General features: G+C 39.6%; 2 protein-coding genes across 2 annotated transcripts; one reads left to right on the top strand and one right to left on the bottom strand.

The window, feature by feature from the left end:
* The first annotated feature begins 2,911 nt into the window (after positions 1–2,911).
* masp2 (MBL associated serine protease 2) lies at positions 2,912–8,346 on the top strand. Its single transcript, XM_073470138.1, has 6 exons — positions 2,912–2,997; positions 3,071–3,293; positions 3,381–3,558; positions 5,355–5,486; positions 6,930–7,126; positions 7,342–8,346. Exons 1-6 carry the CDS (start codon positions 2,990–2,992, stop codon positions 7,513–7,515), a joined length of 912 nt encoding a protein of 303 aa, XP_073326239.1. The 5' UTR covers positions 2,912–2,989; the 3' UTR covers positions 7,516–8,346.
* Positions 8,347–11,313: 2,967 nt separating this feature from the next.
* Positions 11,314–17,675, bottom strand: dffa (DNA fragmentation factor, alpha polypeptide). Its single transcript, XM_073469361.1, has 6 exons — positions 17,461–17,675; positions 16,082–16,240; positions 15,828–15,982; positions 14,995–15,199; positions 13,639–13,766; positions 11,314–12,929 (listed from the first exon to the last, which is right to left on the bottom strand). Exons 1-6 carry the CDS (start codon positions 17,552–17,554, stop codon positions 12,702–12,704), a joined length of 969 nt encoding a protein of 322 aa, XP_073325462.1. The 5' UTR covers positions 17,555–17,675; the 3' UTR covers positions 11,314–12,701.
* Between the last annotated feature and the right edge of the window lie 1,030 nt (positions 17,676–18,705).

The following is an 18,705-nucleotide window of genomic DNA, read 5'->3' as shown; positions in this document are numbered from 1 at the left end:
CAGAGGTCAGATTTTCCTAGATGAAACTTCCAATTTTCTAACTCAAATCGTTCCATTGCACAAAGCCAAAAGTTCACAAAAGACTTGGCTTACCGTGACAAAATGATGCCTTTTTTGCAAGCGTAAGCACAATTTCAATTACAAATACATCCTACCCAATGGTTGCTGCTGTTGATGTGTGACGTCAGACAACTGCTCCCTTCCATTGTACTTTTTCGAGTAGGAGGTGGAAAATTTTTGATTTCTGATTTGTTTGGAGTGCAGCTTAGTATTTGTGTGTTTTATTATCTGTTTTTGGAAGGCTAACAATGTCTAGTGTGCTGTTCCACCCAGTTTAGTATAGTGGTATAATGATAAGAGCTAAGCGAAAGAGGCTGTCATGCATTTAAAAGTGCCATTCGATGTTGCCATCTCATTTTCTACAGATTATGAAAATGGATATTTCCTTATCATTAGGGTTTATTTACTTGAGGCTCAATATGCTTGGTTTAAAGTTTTGCTTTGGGCTAGTTAATTGTGTTTACTGGTGGTAACAGTATTCAATATATCTCAGAGAAAACAATTTAATGCTTCATCCCCGGCTAGATGTCATCGGCTATTCAACATACTAAGCTAGAAAATGTAAAGGTTATAAAGAATCAGTTCCTTAGACTTTCTTTCAGATGGTCCTTCAAGCCAGATATTGAGGGTTGCCAAAGTGAAGATGTTGTCTTGCGATCAGCATAATCAAAATAATGATCCGTCCGAGAAGCACAGTCTTAGTGTGGGGCAGTGATCACACACTCCCCATTATGACGCCAGTGAATCAGATGATGAGGGCCCTTCAGTTTCCAGAGCACCCATCAGCCAGTGTTGCAAGATCTCCTGAGGGAAACAAGCAACCATCTCTACAGATACAGTGTTATACAGCAGGAGTGTAATGCTGCTTTTCAGAACCTGGTGCCGACATTACCCACAATGCAACTTCTCCACTGAGTGACATCACTGAAGGCAATTTATCAGATTGAAAGCAGCTTCCTCTTGAGTCACAAAAGGCTTTATACTACTTTTTTCACATATGGGGAATAACCCCAAGACCTGTAAACACACTTTAATGTGCAAAAAAAAGCATATCAGTAATAAAATACAAAGGTGACAAAAGGTACTTATGAAACAATAAGACATCAATAAGTATAATACAACATACAAATGTAGTTGTATATGTAAGGAGCATGTTATTGCATTTGATTTCACCTTAAATAAAAGATAACACATGAACATCTAAAGAACCATTTGTGGCCCCTGGTTAAAGTAAGTCTAAGAAACAGGGCTAAAAGGTCAGAACAGACTGTGATTCCCTTTGTCCAACAGTAATATTCTTTCATGAGGGACTTACAAGTCCATATCAAAGAGTAACAATGCTGTTGAAACCACAAAGAAAGAGTTTGTCAGGAAGTCACCAGTGTTATAGGGGGTGATGCAGCTTCTTGTAGGGTAAGGTCAGGATCCTTCCGCCTGTAAGATCCCACTGAGTTCTCTGTAAATAAACGCCCAGAAGCTTGAAATAAATTTAGACTGCCATAGGCAACAGAAATGAGATCCTGGATCTGAATGACGAACAGGGCATAAGTGCCCCTTCTAGTATTAATTGTTTATTTATGATGAAGTTATATTTTGCAGGAATGCTTTGTTTAGTGTCAGCGGGTATTATTTCTGTCAGTGCGTCAAAGCCTGAGTGGCACCTGGATGATAACCAGGAGGACAACATCTGCCAGTACTCTCCACTGTGGCTCAACATCCCATCAGCTTACAATCAGGAGACAAGGAAAAGGTCATGGCACCATTTAAAAAGAGCACCATCACAGAGTTCATCTGCAATGGGAAATAAACGTTGATGTTTATGTGGATAATTATTATAATTCACTTCAAATAGCCATTAGTGCTTTAGCGTGAGGGAAAATGGGGGTTGGCTATACAAGCTTACATAACTGATGCCGACTGAAAGCCTCCATCACTTCTGAATAACATCAATATCTACACAGGCAGCATGAATACAAGTCCTGTATTCTAAAAGCATTAACAATCAAGTCAGGCTTTAAAGCACAGCACAGTGCAGACATGTAAAAATAAAAAATGAAAAAACATGACGCAGTCTGGTTTCACTCACTGGGAAACTGTTGTTAATGTACCACTGACTGTTTTTGTCCCTAATACAGTAATTATGGTAAATGGACTGCACTTACATGGTGCTTTTCTCCCTTACAAAGCGCTTCACAATTTGTCTCTCATTCACACGCACAACTATGGCAACAGAGCTGCCATTCAGTTTTTAAGTGTCCTGCCCACGGATACTTCGACATGCTGACAGGAGGAGCCAGGGATCGAACCGTGATTAGTGGACCTTTGTTGAGGTGCAAACAAAAAGCCTGGGCTGGTAAATGTAGATATAGTGATTCAGGCTTTTATTTGACAGCTTTACTGCTCAGAAATCATGAAAGTGTGACGCAGGTGATAGGTGATCTCCATTTTTAGAAATATATTTTAGTGTAACATTAATTTTTATATTATTATAATGTTTAGAATTCTTCAAATCAATACATTTTACCAATCAAAGGTGGCAAAAACTACATAAAATTGTTCTAAATGTAGTTATTGGGCAACCAAGTGATGTGCTGTGTGTCTTTCTTCCTGTGTTTTGGGGAATGCGGTCGATTTTATGCAAATAGTAGTAGTAAACTATCATTTCCCACTTGTAAAAGTGGATTTGAGGAGAAAAAGCAAAAGGAAAATTAGTTTAACAGAGTAAGAATGAATATAAATTATTCTGACATGCATCAGACTGATTTCTGTGACTGAGGGAGGTGGGGAATGATGACAAACAGATCATGTGTCTGTCTCACTTTGTTTACCTAAATGTCGACCAGCCGGCCATCCGGGTTCATTTACCCTCAGATCACCGAGAGTGAATCGTTCCAAAACACGCCAAATATCCGGGGACTGTTAAGCCAACATGAGCAGGTGAGTGTCAGTTAGCATTTATTTCTGCTAAATAATCCTTGAAACTGCTGCCATGACACCTCATTTTGCCCAGTGGGGGCTGTGTGTTTGTCCTGTTTTCTCTCCTCCATGTCTCGCTGAGTGTGGAAATGACAGGACTCTATGGCAGCTTCACCTCCCCCAACTTCCCCCAGCCATACTCTGACAACCAGCACATAGTGTGGAACATCAGTGTCCCAGATGGCCACAGGGTCAAACTCTACTTCAGCCACTTCAGCATGGAGCCCTCAAACCAGTGTGAATATGATTACATCCAGGTACATGCTGGAGAAACTCCAACTCCCATGATCTGCACTTGAGTCTGTAGCTTGCTCACTAAAAAGCATCTGACCTTGTCAAACCAGGTTTTTGCAGAGGGGAATGAAACCTTGCGGTTCTGCGGCCAGGAAGAGAAGAACCATGAAAGCACCCCGAGGAACACGGTCATCCTGTCAGCTGGGAACCTCATGTCAGTGGTCTTTAGGAGTGACTACTCTAACGAGGGCCGATTCACAGGCTTCCGAGCATTTTACACCTCAGAAGGTGATGCAGAATAGTGACATTTGCTGCCAGAAGGCAGATACATTTTTGGTGGATGTAATTACACAGAGCAATGTGTCATGGAGTTTCTAGAGAATAATAGCAGAATTATATTATTGCAGACAAAAATACAGTGACAAAAACAATGGCACAAATTGGAAAGTGCAACAAAGGCTACTAGGCACTAAATGTACATAAAACAGCCTCTCTGAATGTAATAACACAATCTGCAGTTTCAATAGTAGCTTGACAAATGCTTTTTTTTCATTTTCCTCACCAGAATGTGGTTTAATTACAAACCCTCTTGTTTTATCTTCTGTCACCTCTGGGATTCAAGTGTTGACTCTAAAGTTGAAAAACAGACTGTCTGCAATTTTAGTTTTTAAGCAATTAATACTTTTCCCATTTAACTCCATGTTTTAAAGCTCCCATATGGGGCATCTACTAGAAAATGTTTACATGCTTTAATGTTCAAAAACACATTATTTGTCTCATACTTTCCATTGCTGCAGCTCCTCTATTCACCCTCTGTCTGAACGGTCCGTTTTAGTGCCTGTCTCTGTAGGGGCCTGCCCCCCAAAAGGCCAGTCTGTTCTGATTGGTCAGCTCCCACAGACCTGAGCAAGCACCTCGCACCGTGTTTCCGCATCAGGTCTGCTGGTGTTTTTGCAACCTGGGCTGCACTGGAGGCATTACTGAGGGGGATGACTGTACAGTTGTGACATCACAACGTTACAGAAGTTCTGATGGCTCGTTTAAAGGCACATTTTCTGAATATGAGCTGTGTGCAGTTATTTGTTACTTAAGCATTTTAATAGTAGCCCTGTTCACACAGAGACTCCGCATTATCTCCGCAGCGAAGGCTTGCCAATTCTCCGCCTTTGTTCACACAGAACCAAGCAGCTCCAGCGTGAATCCGCACCAGTGTGTCAATTCATACAGCATGCCGGCGATGCGGATCCAAAAGAGGCGTGACGGTACACGTCATGATGATGACATCTGTGTGGTCCACCTACCTCTGATACTATCTCTGGAGGCACATCAGAGCCGCAGCGAAACTTTCTCCCCTCTCCGCATCTGAAAGTTTCACACAGAGGACAATGCGGAGAATCAGCGCATGATTCCCGCACTCAAAGGGCAGTGTGAATGGGGCTACTGGCACAGTCATATAGCACCCGGTCATGCTTTTATAATTGGATGTAACGATCACACCTCAGAGCCGGCTCCAGCAGCTGTTCTTTCCACACCTATTAATTGTTTATCTTCTACCAATTGACGTCATTGGCAGCATTTTTGTGTGAGCAAGGCAGAATTAAGTCCACTAAAAGTGTGTGGCGATGTCTGCATCTGCAGAAACCCTGCCCTCTGCCTGTATATTCTTATTTTGCTGTGTCTGAGACGTTTCTGGGCATCAACCTTTGGGCAGTGGGTGCAGCCGCCAGCAAAGGGTGTGAGAGAGGGATAAAAATGAAGCGACCAGGTGCCGGATCATAAGCACGCATCTGTTGGTGTCTCTGAGCCTGGGAGGAGGGGCCAACTGTGAAAGTTGTGTTTACAAACCGCAACTGACAAATCCCACTAATGCTGCCTTTAAGGTGCACCAGACTAATCTAGTGTCTGTGCTGACATCATCGTCTATGGGTGACATACACGCTCCAGAAAGATGCAAAAAATAAAAATATCCACACATTATGTGACATTTAGGAAGACGTTCATACAAAGATTTCCACTCACTTTCCCATTTATCATATGTTCATGTATGGAAAAATACATTTTTTGTGTTTTTCTCTCTTCAATAGACATCAACGAGTGTCAGTCTAAGTTAGACGGGGAGAGAGTGTGTGATCATTTTTGCCACAATTACATCGGTGGATACTACTGCACGTGCAGACAAGGATACCTTCTCCATGACAACAACAGATCCTGCACAGGTAAGAGCCGAGAGGCATGTTCATCTGAGCTCAAGCAAAGTGAGTCCAAAGCTGGATAGGGATGTGAGGTGCAGTGTTAAGAGCTTGGCAGAGAGCGCTTAACTGTATATTGATCTCTGTAAATAAGGTATATGGTGTTTCTCAGGCTAAATACTCTGTTGGTCAGCTCCTTATAGACAGACACTGCAGATATTAGTGCTCATTGACTTCTGTTTGATGTATTCAATGTATTTTAATTCCACAGCATCTGTTCATATCATCAAATCATGGCCAAATCTTTCAGTTCAATTCGTCAAAGCCGCACTTTTTTTGACGAAAATCAGATCAGTTTGCTGCATTGTAAACTTGTAACTACACCCAGTTATTGGAAGAAGAAGAAAAAAATCCATTTGTGTTCCAACATGTTCTCAATATTTCACAGGGGCGCAGAACAAATCTTCAAAAAACTATTTTCTGACATTTCACACAGGGCACACAGTTGATATTTTTCTAGATTGGATTTTTTTCCATCATAGCTCCCTGTGCTACCTAATTCAAGATCTGAAAGGCACACTGATGCATAAAGTAGTTGATCTCTGCCGGCTGGAGTAAGGCTGGGTTAATTACTGTAGATTCCTAAGGGAAAAGCAACTTCAAAATGACATTAAAAATTGATACCTGTGAGCAGCACTAATAGTGTACTGACACTGCGTAATTAATCACAATTACCAGTTGATGTGCCTCGAATTATTATTCCTCGCCAGAGGAAAAAAGGGTGACAAAACAAATCATGCAATGAATAGGCCAAAATGATTATCTGCCTACAGATTGTACTAATTATATGAATTACAGCAACTCAGCCTCTTTTGCGAAATTCATTTGTTTTTGTCTGCAACATCTGCTGGGGCAGTAATGCAAACTTAAATGAATCCCATCATTTATGTTGCCGGGAAATGTCTCAGTTGACGTGAAAAATGTTTTCTATTGATCAAACAACTTTTCATTCAGGCTTAGAGACAAACTGGACAACATATCTTAAAAAACACCCATGTTTAAAGGTGCACTTTGTAGTTTTGGGGAAGAAATTTAAATCAGAAGAGAAAGACCTTCATTGACTGATATTTATGCCGAAAAAAACTAAATAACCCTCTTTGTTTTCATGACTGAATAAACAGAATAAACAAACTGACCTAAAAGGACAACACAATTTCATACTGTTTTACTTTGTCTACATTTGGTGGACCCTGCCACCTTTCTAGCTTCAAACAGTGTTCTGGGGCCTTATTTTCCTCTGAGAACAACTTGTTTACTCAGTTATGGAAAAGATAACTATTTCTGAGTTTGTATTATTACCTCATTAATGATATAAATTTTATTAGATATTCATATTCATATTCTGAGTTTGAATTTCTTCTCCTAAACTACAGAGTGCCCCTTTAATGAGTGTGTGAGTCTTGCCTACAGTGCCATGCATCAGCCAGGTGTTGACCTCCCTGTCGGGGAATCTGACCAGTCCGGACTACCCGAATCCCTACCCACCTATGAGTCAGTGCGAGCACACCATCCGTCTGCCGGAGGGATCCAGAATAATCCTGGAGTTCCAGGAACCCTTCGACATAGAGGGACACCCAGAAGTGCCGTGTCCGTACGACATGTTGAAGGTTAGTCATGTGACTGACACACACAGGAAGATGAATAAGCAATGTATTCATCCTCATGCTTGTGGAGGCAGTGCGTTTACTGACTTGTCCTCCTCGGGTGATATACTGTATGGCCATGCCGTTTCCTGCACATTTAAGTTTGTCTGGACGTAAATCAGTCAGGCGTTTAATGAATCAACATCTCTGTTTCTTAATTGATGTTTCCCTTTTACAAGATTTCAACCGCTGGACAAGAGTACGGACCCTACTGCGGATCGATACCACCAGGCAGCATTGACACAGGAAGTTACCAAGTGCATGTCAAGTTCAGATCTGATGCTAGTGGGAAAAACAAGGGATGGAAGATCAACTACACCAGTACCAAGGCTGAATCCCTCACTTTGAGTTAAAGCAACATGATGTAGAAATTGGCATTTTGTGCAATTTTGTGCAACACCACTGTCGTAAATACAAATCCCAGGTCTGTAACAATTTGTCAGAAGTAATGTAGGTGCTAACTACAAACAAAACTCATTATGTCATAACAGTGTTGTGTATGTACAGTGTATGTAACGCTGTGATCCTACCCTCACACTGAAGTTACATAGTGCAGACACAAGTGATAGGAGACGGAGTGGCTGAGACAGAGACACCATTCACCCTGTTACAAGACACCGAACCATCAACATGATTTTGAAGCTGTTATTTTAAGGTAAAAAACTTACATAATGTTGCTTTAAGACTGATGGCCTGTTGACATAAACAATGTAGTTGTACTCATAGGCTATGTGAACATTTTATACAGGGGGGGACTGAATAAACTGAATAAACAAAATGACCTTAAAGGAACAACAAAATTTCATACTGTTTTACTTCATTTATATTTGGCGGACCCTGCCACCTTTTTAGCTTCAAACAGTGTTCTGGGGACCTTATTTTCCAGTTTGTTTATTCAGTTTTGGAAAAAATAAATATTTTATTTAAGTTTTAATTACTTCTCCAAAACTACATAGTGCCCCTTTAACACACCCTTATTTTTTTGTGACACAAGTGCTAGAAAGATACTCTCCAAATTTCCAGCAATGTTATTGATTAATTTCTAATTTAACAATCATTGTTTTATTTCATTGCTGTTGGTGAGATGCTACTCTAATCTGACCAGCCTAATCCTCTTTTAACAACTCTTGTATTGGGTGTTTTACTGTTTTGTTACTTGTGCAAATAAATGAAGACTAAAAGACCCTTTTCCATTTTGAGTTTTTTTTTTATTCATTATACTGTAAATATTCTGTGACCATAACATACAACCTGAAGCCATATGTGAAGCATTTTAATTAAAAAGAAATCTTCAAAGAACTGTAACTGAATGCAAACCGTTCTGCTCTTTTCTCGTTAAAGACAGAAACACATTTAAATGTTCTGGGAGAAATAAATTAAATCCATAAAGTACTCTGGAAGTCAGTCAGTCTGGCCTAAGAAGCGGTGAATGCTAGTCGTTTAACCTTCATACATAATGCAGCTTGTTCTCAGCAATCCCAGCTCCACTACTCTATCAAAACAGTCATTACAGGGTTCTTCAGTCCCATGAAATTGCCTCTCATTTGACACGTTTGCATTCGCTCGCTAGCGTTTCCCCCATCATTGCTGCACAAGTGGGGTAAAAGAGCACGCCTGACTGTGTGGATGTGAGCAAGAAGCACACTTGTGTTGATTTATTTTAACTTTTTTTTCTCTTTCTTCTTTTTTCCAAAACGTCATTATGTTAACTTTAACTGAACCGCTATGCTGCTACGTACTATATACTTTGAAGGCCACTACAACTACAAGCAAGGCAAGATATTGTAGGTACTGACCCGTACATCACCTTGGCATTTGCAACCCAACAGCGTCAGAAGGTCTTTGGTGATGTTCCCAGCATGAAATGCCCAGACAGTCCTCAGGGCAGCTGGGTGCTTACAGAGCAGACCTGCAGTTGTTACCTGTAGTGCTGGTAACTCATAATCCAATCCACCAAGACAGTGTCACACATGATTGCACAATTGATTGCTCCTCTATACCTCACTCACTTCTCACTGTTCAGCCTAGTTGGAGCTAATTCCACAGGAATTACGCACACCATGAAACCCATTAACCAACAGTTGGAAAATATCTGACAGCAGCATGCAGCCAATAGGCTTACAGCTGATATACCCATCAGTATTTTGTTGCCCTGCATCCCGTGCATGAACCCGTGCAGGTGTAGAGAGAGAGATATAAAGGAGGTTCACTGTGTCAGAAAATGTTTCGTTTTTGTTAATAATAATAGATAATTAATCTACTGAATGGATTTTCAATTAAGGTGCAGATCCTGATATAGGGACGGATCCAGGATTTTTTTTCTCACTTACTTTAACATTGTGACATTTTTATTAATTTCTCAGGAAATAAATCATGGCCCTTGATAATAAAAATGTCTTCTTTTTTGGTGGCTGGTATCTATGAATGAGTACAAAAGGAGACTGTCGGGCCTTGGTGGAGGTATGCACTCTATTTTAGTCTTGTCTCAACACAAAACACTCAGCTTTTGATGAAGTCCTCAGAGGAAGTAAGAATACAAATTGTGTTGCTGAGTCATATTTGTCAGTGCATAATTATAAATACACTAAATCTTCATTGATAGAAAGCGATGGAGCTCTGTCAAAAGTTTGAGGGTTAGTTTATTATTATTCTTTTTTTAAATCTCTCGTACCACCATTCAACAGGTTTAGAAAATGCACCTTAAAACACAAACAGTATAGTCATATAAAACTTTGTAAAAAAACCTTTGTAACATTTGTCATTTAAATGAAAAAGGTGCAACATGCAAGGCTTTTAGTGGAGAAAGTTTAAAAATTAACAAAATATTAACAGAATGTGATTAACATTTGTCTGTGTTTTGTGTTGCAGAGAAGTTAGCATGCTAACCAGCTAACTCTGTCCCATTCCCATCCACAGCTCCTTTGCTAGCAGTGTAAACACCAACACTTCCCAAGCTCCCAGTCCAGACCGTTAGCTGCATGGCTAACGGAGCTAACTAGCCAACGCCAGCTACACTTACGAGCAGTTAAAGGTTACCCTGCCCCTTATTTGTTGTCAAGTATGAATTCGACAGGTTTGACTGGTTCAATTCTTAAATATTGCACCTTTAAATACAAAATGTGAATGTGTTGGGAAACTCACACAACAATTCTTAGAGGGTTATAAAACAGCAGTGACAGCTTACTTTGAGTGAAACCATGTGACGTGCTGAGGCTCAAGCTCTGTGATGGACACGGAGACAATACTGAGTATAAACAGATCTTGAAGACCACTTTCTCTCTCTGTATCTGATACTGAAGTACAACAATACAAAAAGATGATCCTTCTGAAAATTCAAATCCACCATCATTTGTGTTCATTGTTCGAGAGATAGATGAGCTGACAAGCATGATGAAAGCTCTCTTCCACCTGACCTATGAGTCACACAGACCTGCACACATCGTCTTACATCACACAGCCACCCCACTGATACATAATTTCAATAATAGTGTATAAAAGATGGTTTTAAAGAAGCTCTTATTCAGAAATTCTACGCAACTTACGGACGAAGCTGTCATTCTCAGCCATATGGTCGTCCATAATGTGTTCAGTGAGGCAGTGATCTTGTCTTATCTTGTATCCTATCTGACTGACAGACTGAGCGATCTGTCTGACTTTTTATTAGAATGATAAATTAGTCCATATATGCCATTCAAACAGATTTACTCATGCAAACATGCTTTTATACAAATCTATTTGGTCAATGTCAGCATTTCCATATATTTCAGAAAGACTTCTATCTGCACTCCATGTCACTCGGATCTAGTGCTGTACAAGTTACTTTGGTATTGTGGCTTAAGTGGACATTCTTATCATATTTACAATTTTTTTCCAAAGTCTATTTTTCCATGTATTTATTCCCTAAATGATCACTCACCAATCAATGATGACATTTCACACCAAGGTGCACATACATGAAGACGGGGGCACAAAACATACAAGAAAATGCCACATTTAGGCAAGTGTATACCTATAAAAATGTTCATGTTCACTATAGGGAAACCTGTTCGCTAGATATTTATGTGTTTTCATCCCAAGTTAGAAGACACAAGACATTAAGAGACAACTAATGGACCGTAAAAAGGTAAAAATGTCACATGAAATTCAAGATATAAAAGAAAATGCTGAGATGTTTATTTACTAAATGATGGAATGTATGAATTGTACAGCATAAATAAAAGAAAAACGTAAAAAACTATGGCACTGTAGTGGCTACGTGACATTTTTGAATGCTTTTTGCAAGAGTTGCGAAGATAACAGGCAAGAGGAGGTCTGGAGTCAGAACATCAACCTGTTTGCCAGCTGGCTGAAATAAAATAAACTCATCAAAAGATCCCCCATACTCAAAATGTAAACGTCATTTTAGTGACAGCACATGTAAATTATTTTCAACCAACACAGGATAATGTTTTTTGTCACTCACCATAGGCTGGAGATCCACAGTGTTTCTGTGGCTCGTCCAAAGTACATTTGTTACCTTTATACATTTATAAAACACACATCTTCTGTCTTAATTTGCAGTGTTTAAGGGGGAGCAGAATGTAAACAATAAGACTGGGAAGATGGTTCAAAAGTAACAGTTTATAAAAAAAAAAAAAACCTAAAGCAATAATGACAGATTTTGGGAAATATGATTATTTGCCTCCTTGACAAGCATATCAGAGACGATTGTTACCGCTCTTAAATCTGTCCACTAAATATGAAGCTGAACCCAGCAGTGCAGTGCAGTTCCAAAGACTGGAAACAGGTGGAAACAGCTCGCCTGGCTCCATCCAAAGGTAACAAAACCTGCCTACTAGCACCCCTAAAGCCCATTAGTTCATATGTTGGTTAACAAACATCGCATTTGTTTGATAATTCATAAAATAACGTTTAAAAATGACATGATGCTGTTTTACTGGGGGGCTTTCTCTTGGTCGGGTACAGTGACTTCCTGGAGTCTTGTGATCACAATGAGGTTGCCAGGCAACCAGTAGAGATTACAGGAAGATATGAGGTGTTAATTAGCGAGTTAACGAGATTTTGGAGGATGGAATTCGTAACCTCCAGACAGAGCCAGGGGAACCATTTACATCTGTGTCCAGTTTTTATGCAAAGCTAAGCTAGCGTGCTCCAGCCTTTTATTCACGCAACTAAAGGCAAGAAAGTCAATAAAAACATTTTCAAAAATGTTGAACTGTTGCTTTAAGTTTCACCTGAATGTTGTTTTCACAGCACAGCACTCATCAAAATAGGGAGCCAATAAAAACTTGATGCCAGTGGTTAATGCAAACATGTCTTTGATAAACATGACTTGTGCAAATCACTCTGCTTCCTCTGGAGGCAAAAGCATTCAAGTGGTTTGCAACTTTTACAAAATGATGCGGCCGTCAACATCATTAACATTCATGGATTCCGGCATTGTGGATATTATCCGTACCACAGGATAAATCCCACGCGGACTGACCCTGAGGCAGGTAGTGTGAATTCTTATCAGTCTCTGCTCAGGTGAAGCCTCGGCCTAGTCGCTGCCTTGGGCTGGTGTTTCTACACCTTGCTCCTCCGCGTTCTTCTCACTGGACTGCTGGCTGCTGTCCAGCTCTGTGTTGCTCCTGATGGACTGCAAGGCCTGAACCAGCTGGATACGTCTGGTCAGCTCGGCTTCGCAGGCCTGCAGCAACGCCGACGTCCTCGTTGTGTCCCAGCCAAGCACCTGCTCCATAGTCTCCAGCCCTCTGCTCACTACCAACTAAACAAACATGGGAGAGGTTTCAATCACGGGAAGTCATATGTGAAACTTTATACTGACTATGCTGACTAAATTCTATCCTTAGTCAAGTTTATATAATAAGCTAATAATGACTTTATTACATAGACAAGTGCCTCTAATATTTTCATCTCCTTGTTAATACAAGTAAGAGTAAACAAAATCTTACACTTGCATCCTAGTCAGTGCCCTTTGGATTATATAACAGAACTGTGTCACTAATAAGTGGATGTGTTGTTCTGGGACTTGCAATTTTGTGTAATTGCTTCATCAATTTTACAGCTGCTTATTAGGCTTGATAGCGTATGTTACAACACAAGCCTTGAGTTAGAAGGAACAACATAAGAATATAATGAGATATTTCAAGGTGCATTTAGGCGTCACATTTTTGTGACATTTTAATGCAAGTGTTTTTTTTATCAATCTACTGTATAAATCTGTTAGGACTGAATCCTCTGAAGCATTCAAACATAAAAGTCAAATCTGAGGAATTTTTCGGGCTGAAACGAACAAACTTTTTTCATTGTGGATTAATCGCTCAAAATTTTTCATGATTAGTTGTTTAGTCTAAAAAAAAGTCAACGAATTGTGAAAGATGCTCATTACTATTTCCCAGAGCCCAAAGTGACATCTTCAAATTGCATCTTTTTTCATCTGTGGAAGTTTTGAATCAGTGGTGTATGTGAACTACCTGCAGATCCTCAGTGGACAGTCTGGTCTCTGGGCTTGATTTGCCTTTCAGGACCATCAGCGTCCTAGACATGAATCCAGATGCAGAGTCCTCTTCTATCCCGTCAGGCACGTCCATGTCTCCGGCCTCTGATGCATTAAAACAGGCTCTCTTTCAGGATCGTTTGTTGTATAAGGTTATATTTCTAATAAATCACTACAAGAGGGATTACTCAGCAGAGACAATGGTTCCACCTAGTGACCAAAAGGCACAAGCACAGCTCTCTCTCTATAAACACTTTGTAGCAAAAGAAGGAATAGATGGACTACTTGTGTGTTGGCACTGATATGCATACAAACAATAACATGTTAAGAAAAAATATCCCTTATTATGTTCATCAAGTGCATTTTTTTTATTTAAAAAGCTTTTGTTTCAGGTTGAATTATTCCTGTTTGATGTGGATATGAACTAAAAGATACGGACATGGATTTATTGAAATATTGATCCATTGAATGCAAACAGTGCCCCCAGTTCTTAAAGACAAATACAGTGCAGTATATATAGACATTCATCAAGAATTCAGATTTCTTGATTGCTCAGATTTTTCTTATTCTACCAGCTGTACATGCTGATTAGGGTCTTGTCAGGTTTGTTCCCTGACTGTAATAAAAAGCAATTTTTGGGTCAATACCTTCCTGTATGGCTACACAGTCACACGATTATAGTCATTATTTTGATGGATGTTGTATCCTTATTGATCACAGCTATTTATGAAATTGTACGTAGGATAGAGGAAGATATATGAGCGCCTTTGGCATTTTAAGAGTTATAGATAAATATTATAATTATTATTAAATAACAGCAAACATTCTACATAAAAATACACTTTACATTATAATTGAGACATAATTTAACTCTAAAAAAACCTAAACAATACAATAAAGTCTAAAAACAAATGAAAGAAAAGTGGTTATCACAAAAAACACAGACCATCACAGCAAAAGTCATGAGCCAGATACCAATGCCAGATATTACATAGCATTTTTTATGTTATAAAGCAGGCTCTTGAGGGCTGCTTGAGACTTTCTTATGAACACACTGTTTGCTCTTCACAGAACACTGTAATATATTTCACTAAAGAACTAATATTGCTGTGAAATACAGTTTCTGTAGAGTTTATTTAAACCAACGGAAACACACAAATGAAAAGGTAGCAAATTATCACATAGTTTCTATTGTGTTAGGAAGCCGCAGAATAGACCATGAAACCAAAGTATGAAAGGGTAAGCTATGAATGAGATGTCCTGCATCTTTATTTAGGATAACTGTTTTTCAAATTGAGAAAAAGAAAACCACCACATAATGACACAGTCCTACCTCCCTGGCTGGGCTGGCTTGGCTCTTCCTGCTGTCCATCTTCTTTCTCCACAGCTTTGAGGTAGAGCTGGAGCAGCTCCTTGGACTGCCTCTCCTCCTCTCGTCGGTCCAAAACCCTCTGCAGTGTCTCCTGGAGGTCCACTGCCTTCTTCTCTTGGAAGCCCAGTGCAAAGGCCAGCTCAGGGCACGGTGCATCCACTAAGTCCTGGAGTAGGTGACACAAATCAGACTGAAGCAATAATATAATATAACTTAGTAGAGTAACAAGATTGATGTGGTGCTTTTACGTCACAGCAAAGACACATAATGAAATAAAAGAAGGAAGGAATGAGGCTGAGAGACTAAAACAGTGAGGCTGAAAGTAGAGCACATAAGACCTGTTCAAAAACAATGTTTTTACTGACTGATTCACGTTTTGCTTTTTATGGTCTATGGTGGCCTCAAACACAAAAAATAAAATAAATGAGGTTTTTAAAGTGCACAAGTCATGCATATGAGTGACAAATACTACACTGTGAACCTCACCAACTAAAGGGGGAAAGAAAGAGCTTTCTGTAATAAGAGCAAAGTTACATATTTTAAGGACAAGGCTGGTGTTACTGTATGTAAGACCAAAAGCAATGTTAGTCTGTCTCTCAGTACATTCTGACTTCCATACCCTGTCTGTGACACTCTGACCCAACTCCATTTGTTCTTACTGATGACGCCCTTCAACAGGACAAAGCAGATGGTGACAACTGAGGAAACTGGTTTTTAAGTTATTAGTACAATTTCCTTCTCACCAGTGTATGACAGCAAACACTGTTGGTATAATAGAAGAATATTCCTGGTACCTGTAACTCTGCCTCAGACATGAGGATGATGCTGGCAAGGTCCTGCTTCAGCTGCTGAGCCAGGTCCACCCAGGGTGGTTCAGCACTGGAGGCGTCTACAGAATCAGTCTCAAGCATCACTGAATCCCGGGCCATCCAGGCTGTGCCACCATCCACTACAATGAAAAGTATTTAAGTACCGAAACACGCGGCTGTGCACTTTATGAATCAGTCCAGACTGTCGACAAATCTGAGACAGAAGTAAACGTGCTTACTCCTGCGAAGTGGAGACCATGCCTCTTTTTCATGCAACAGCATGAACTTTGTGTTTAAAGGTAAACACAAAAAGTAGGCCTGATCCTCGACTATCGTCCCATCATCCTCAAGGACCACTGTGACAGGCTCACTGGGGCTGAACCCGAGAAACTCACATCCTGTGGGGCAAACAGAGAAACAACAGACTTAACAGATCTTATGTAAATATCCTTAAATAAGAATGCCACAGACAACTTTGACACTCTAAAGTATTTGTACTATATATATTTTCTGATTGTTTTGTAAAACAATCAGAAAAACAAGTCCGGAGATAGCAAACAAGCAAAATACTTCAGGCAGAAATAACTCACACAGAACCTGATCTTCAGCTGATTCAAGCAAATACCAATGACTCCTGAACACACAAGTCAATCCATTTAAGCTGTCACCTCCTCTCCCATCACAGCTGCTCACATTTGTCACACAGTACACTGCTCTTGAGTGATTGTGCTGCTTACTCCCTTGGCCAGCCTAACCTTAGGCTTTCCTTTTAAAATAAAGTATGTTTTAAGTCAATGATAGATCTACATTTCCGTGATGTGTCAGGTGGACTTGCCTCTGGTGGGTTTGGATGCAGTCCTCACTGAATGCATCGATATTTTATTTATTTTATTTTTTGAATTCACAATGTGAAGCATCCTGCTGAGCAGATCCATACATGCCAAATACAAATGAAAGACCAAGTGCAATGTATTACTCAACATCATTCAATGCCTGTGCGGCACACTTTGTTGTAATTTATAACTTTACAATAGGGTCATAACGACAGTTTTTTCAAATGTTACCTGCAGTTACAGGACTTTATCATCATCAAAAATACATCTATATTTCCGAGATGTAGAAAAACACAAGCACATCTCATGGACAGAGACCCTGGAGAGTAAAATGATCTTGGGCAACGCCTGCTGACTAGCATCCCAGGAATGAGCAGCAGCAGTGGAGGGCTGACTTTTCATGTTCAGCTCCTGCAAGTTTGAACACGATGATGACAGACAGAGGTGCTGCAGATAGCTCAGTGGTGATCATGACAGATAAGTTAGCTAAAAACCATGCAGCATATTCACAATGTGATGTTAAAGGCTGACAAGAGTGCTGAAGATGATCCAACACCATAACTTTTGTGTTTCACTTTCATATTACAAAGCAGCATTGACGCATTAATAAACACAGACCAATGTAAACTAAAGTTAGAGGGACTAAGACCACACACGACTGGGTTTATGTGATACTATTGTATACTATTGTATCATACGCAGTGTTTATTAGACTATGAGCCTTACATGTATACAGTCGCTTCTCTGACAGGTTTACAAGTTAAAGTCAAACTTTGACAACTCACCTTTTACCTTCAGCTCATCTAAGGAGGGAACAACCACCCCGTATGACTTCTGTCGTGTGAAGTTGCACACCTTACACGGTTTACAATCTGTCATTCTAGTCTTTATGTGAAGAAAACGACTGTTCTTTCTTCTTTTATCTTAAAACTAATAAGTACTGACAGTAGTGCTCGCCTCTTATCTCGTCCCGAGCAGTTTCCAACACGGAAACAACATCCGAGGCTTCTTCTTCGTCTGTTTTGAGGTGTTAACGGCAGCGGGCTTCGTTAATGTCGCAACACCGCCATCTTGTGGAGCTACTTAACTCCTGCAGCTTCCGGTTTTCAATTCTAGCTTTAATGTTTATTGTAAACAATCAATTTAGCATTAAATAAAATTGTATGGCTGTCATGGGCATAAGGGATGTTATTGTTTTATGTTTTATTATTAATTTTATTATTATTATGATTATTATTTTTTTTTTTTTACTTAACTTTATTGTTCAAAAAGAACAGTGACAGACTCAAAGCTTTACCATTTGAGTTACTTGTACAAAATAAAACCCCACCTTCTTTATACAAAGCATATCAAGTGCTTATGAAATGGAAATGCAGTAATAATATTATGGCTATTATGGGTTTTTCAGACTTTTCCTTTCAGGCCTATTCTGTTAATGAAGCTGACCAAACATCTCCTGCCAGTAAACTTTTTTAACTGTGGCTCCTGTTGGGCCAAATAGTTTAATTTCTCTCCAATATATAAAACTATATTTACTGCCACTAACAAGCACTTGTTCTATGTTCCGATATTCACAAAGATCGTTTGGATGCTTCCCTAAAATGTTATCATTTCAGATTACTGTGTCCTATTATTAATCTGAACATTATTGCCTTCTCTTTTCTATATCCCCCCATATTCTCACAAAGACTACTAGATGCCACTTATTTAAGACTGTACAATGCAGAGACTGAATAACTGTGGACTTTGAACTTTGTTAGTTTTGTTCAACCAATTTCAAAGGCATCAAAATGACGTACAAGTCAACAGTATACACACTTTGATTAGATAATTAGAGATCTGTGTGCATATTTGAATTCTGTAGTAAGGAAGTACAACTGTAGAAGCAGTGTTATATGTTACAGGGTTTTTTGATCCATCAGTAAAACCCTGCACAGCCATTATTTACTCCCTTATTACTATAAAAATGTGCACTTTTATATCTTGCCTTGATTTGAAGAAATCTGCTAACCACACAGGGATTACAGGCT

Source organism: Pagrus major, chromosome 7, assembly GCF_040436345.1.
Source record: "Pagrus major chromosome 7, Pma_NU_1.0".
NCBI classification, from domain to species: Eukaryota; Metazoa; Chordata; class Actinopteri; order Spariformes; family Sparidae; genus Pagrus; species Pagrus major.
Note: the sequence above shows the minus strand (reverse complement) of the source record. Positions and strands in the feature narration are given on the sequence as shown.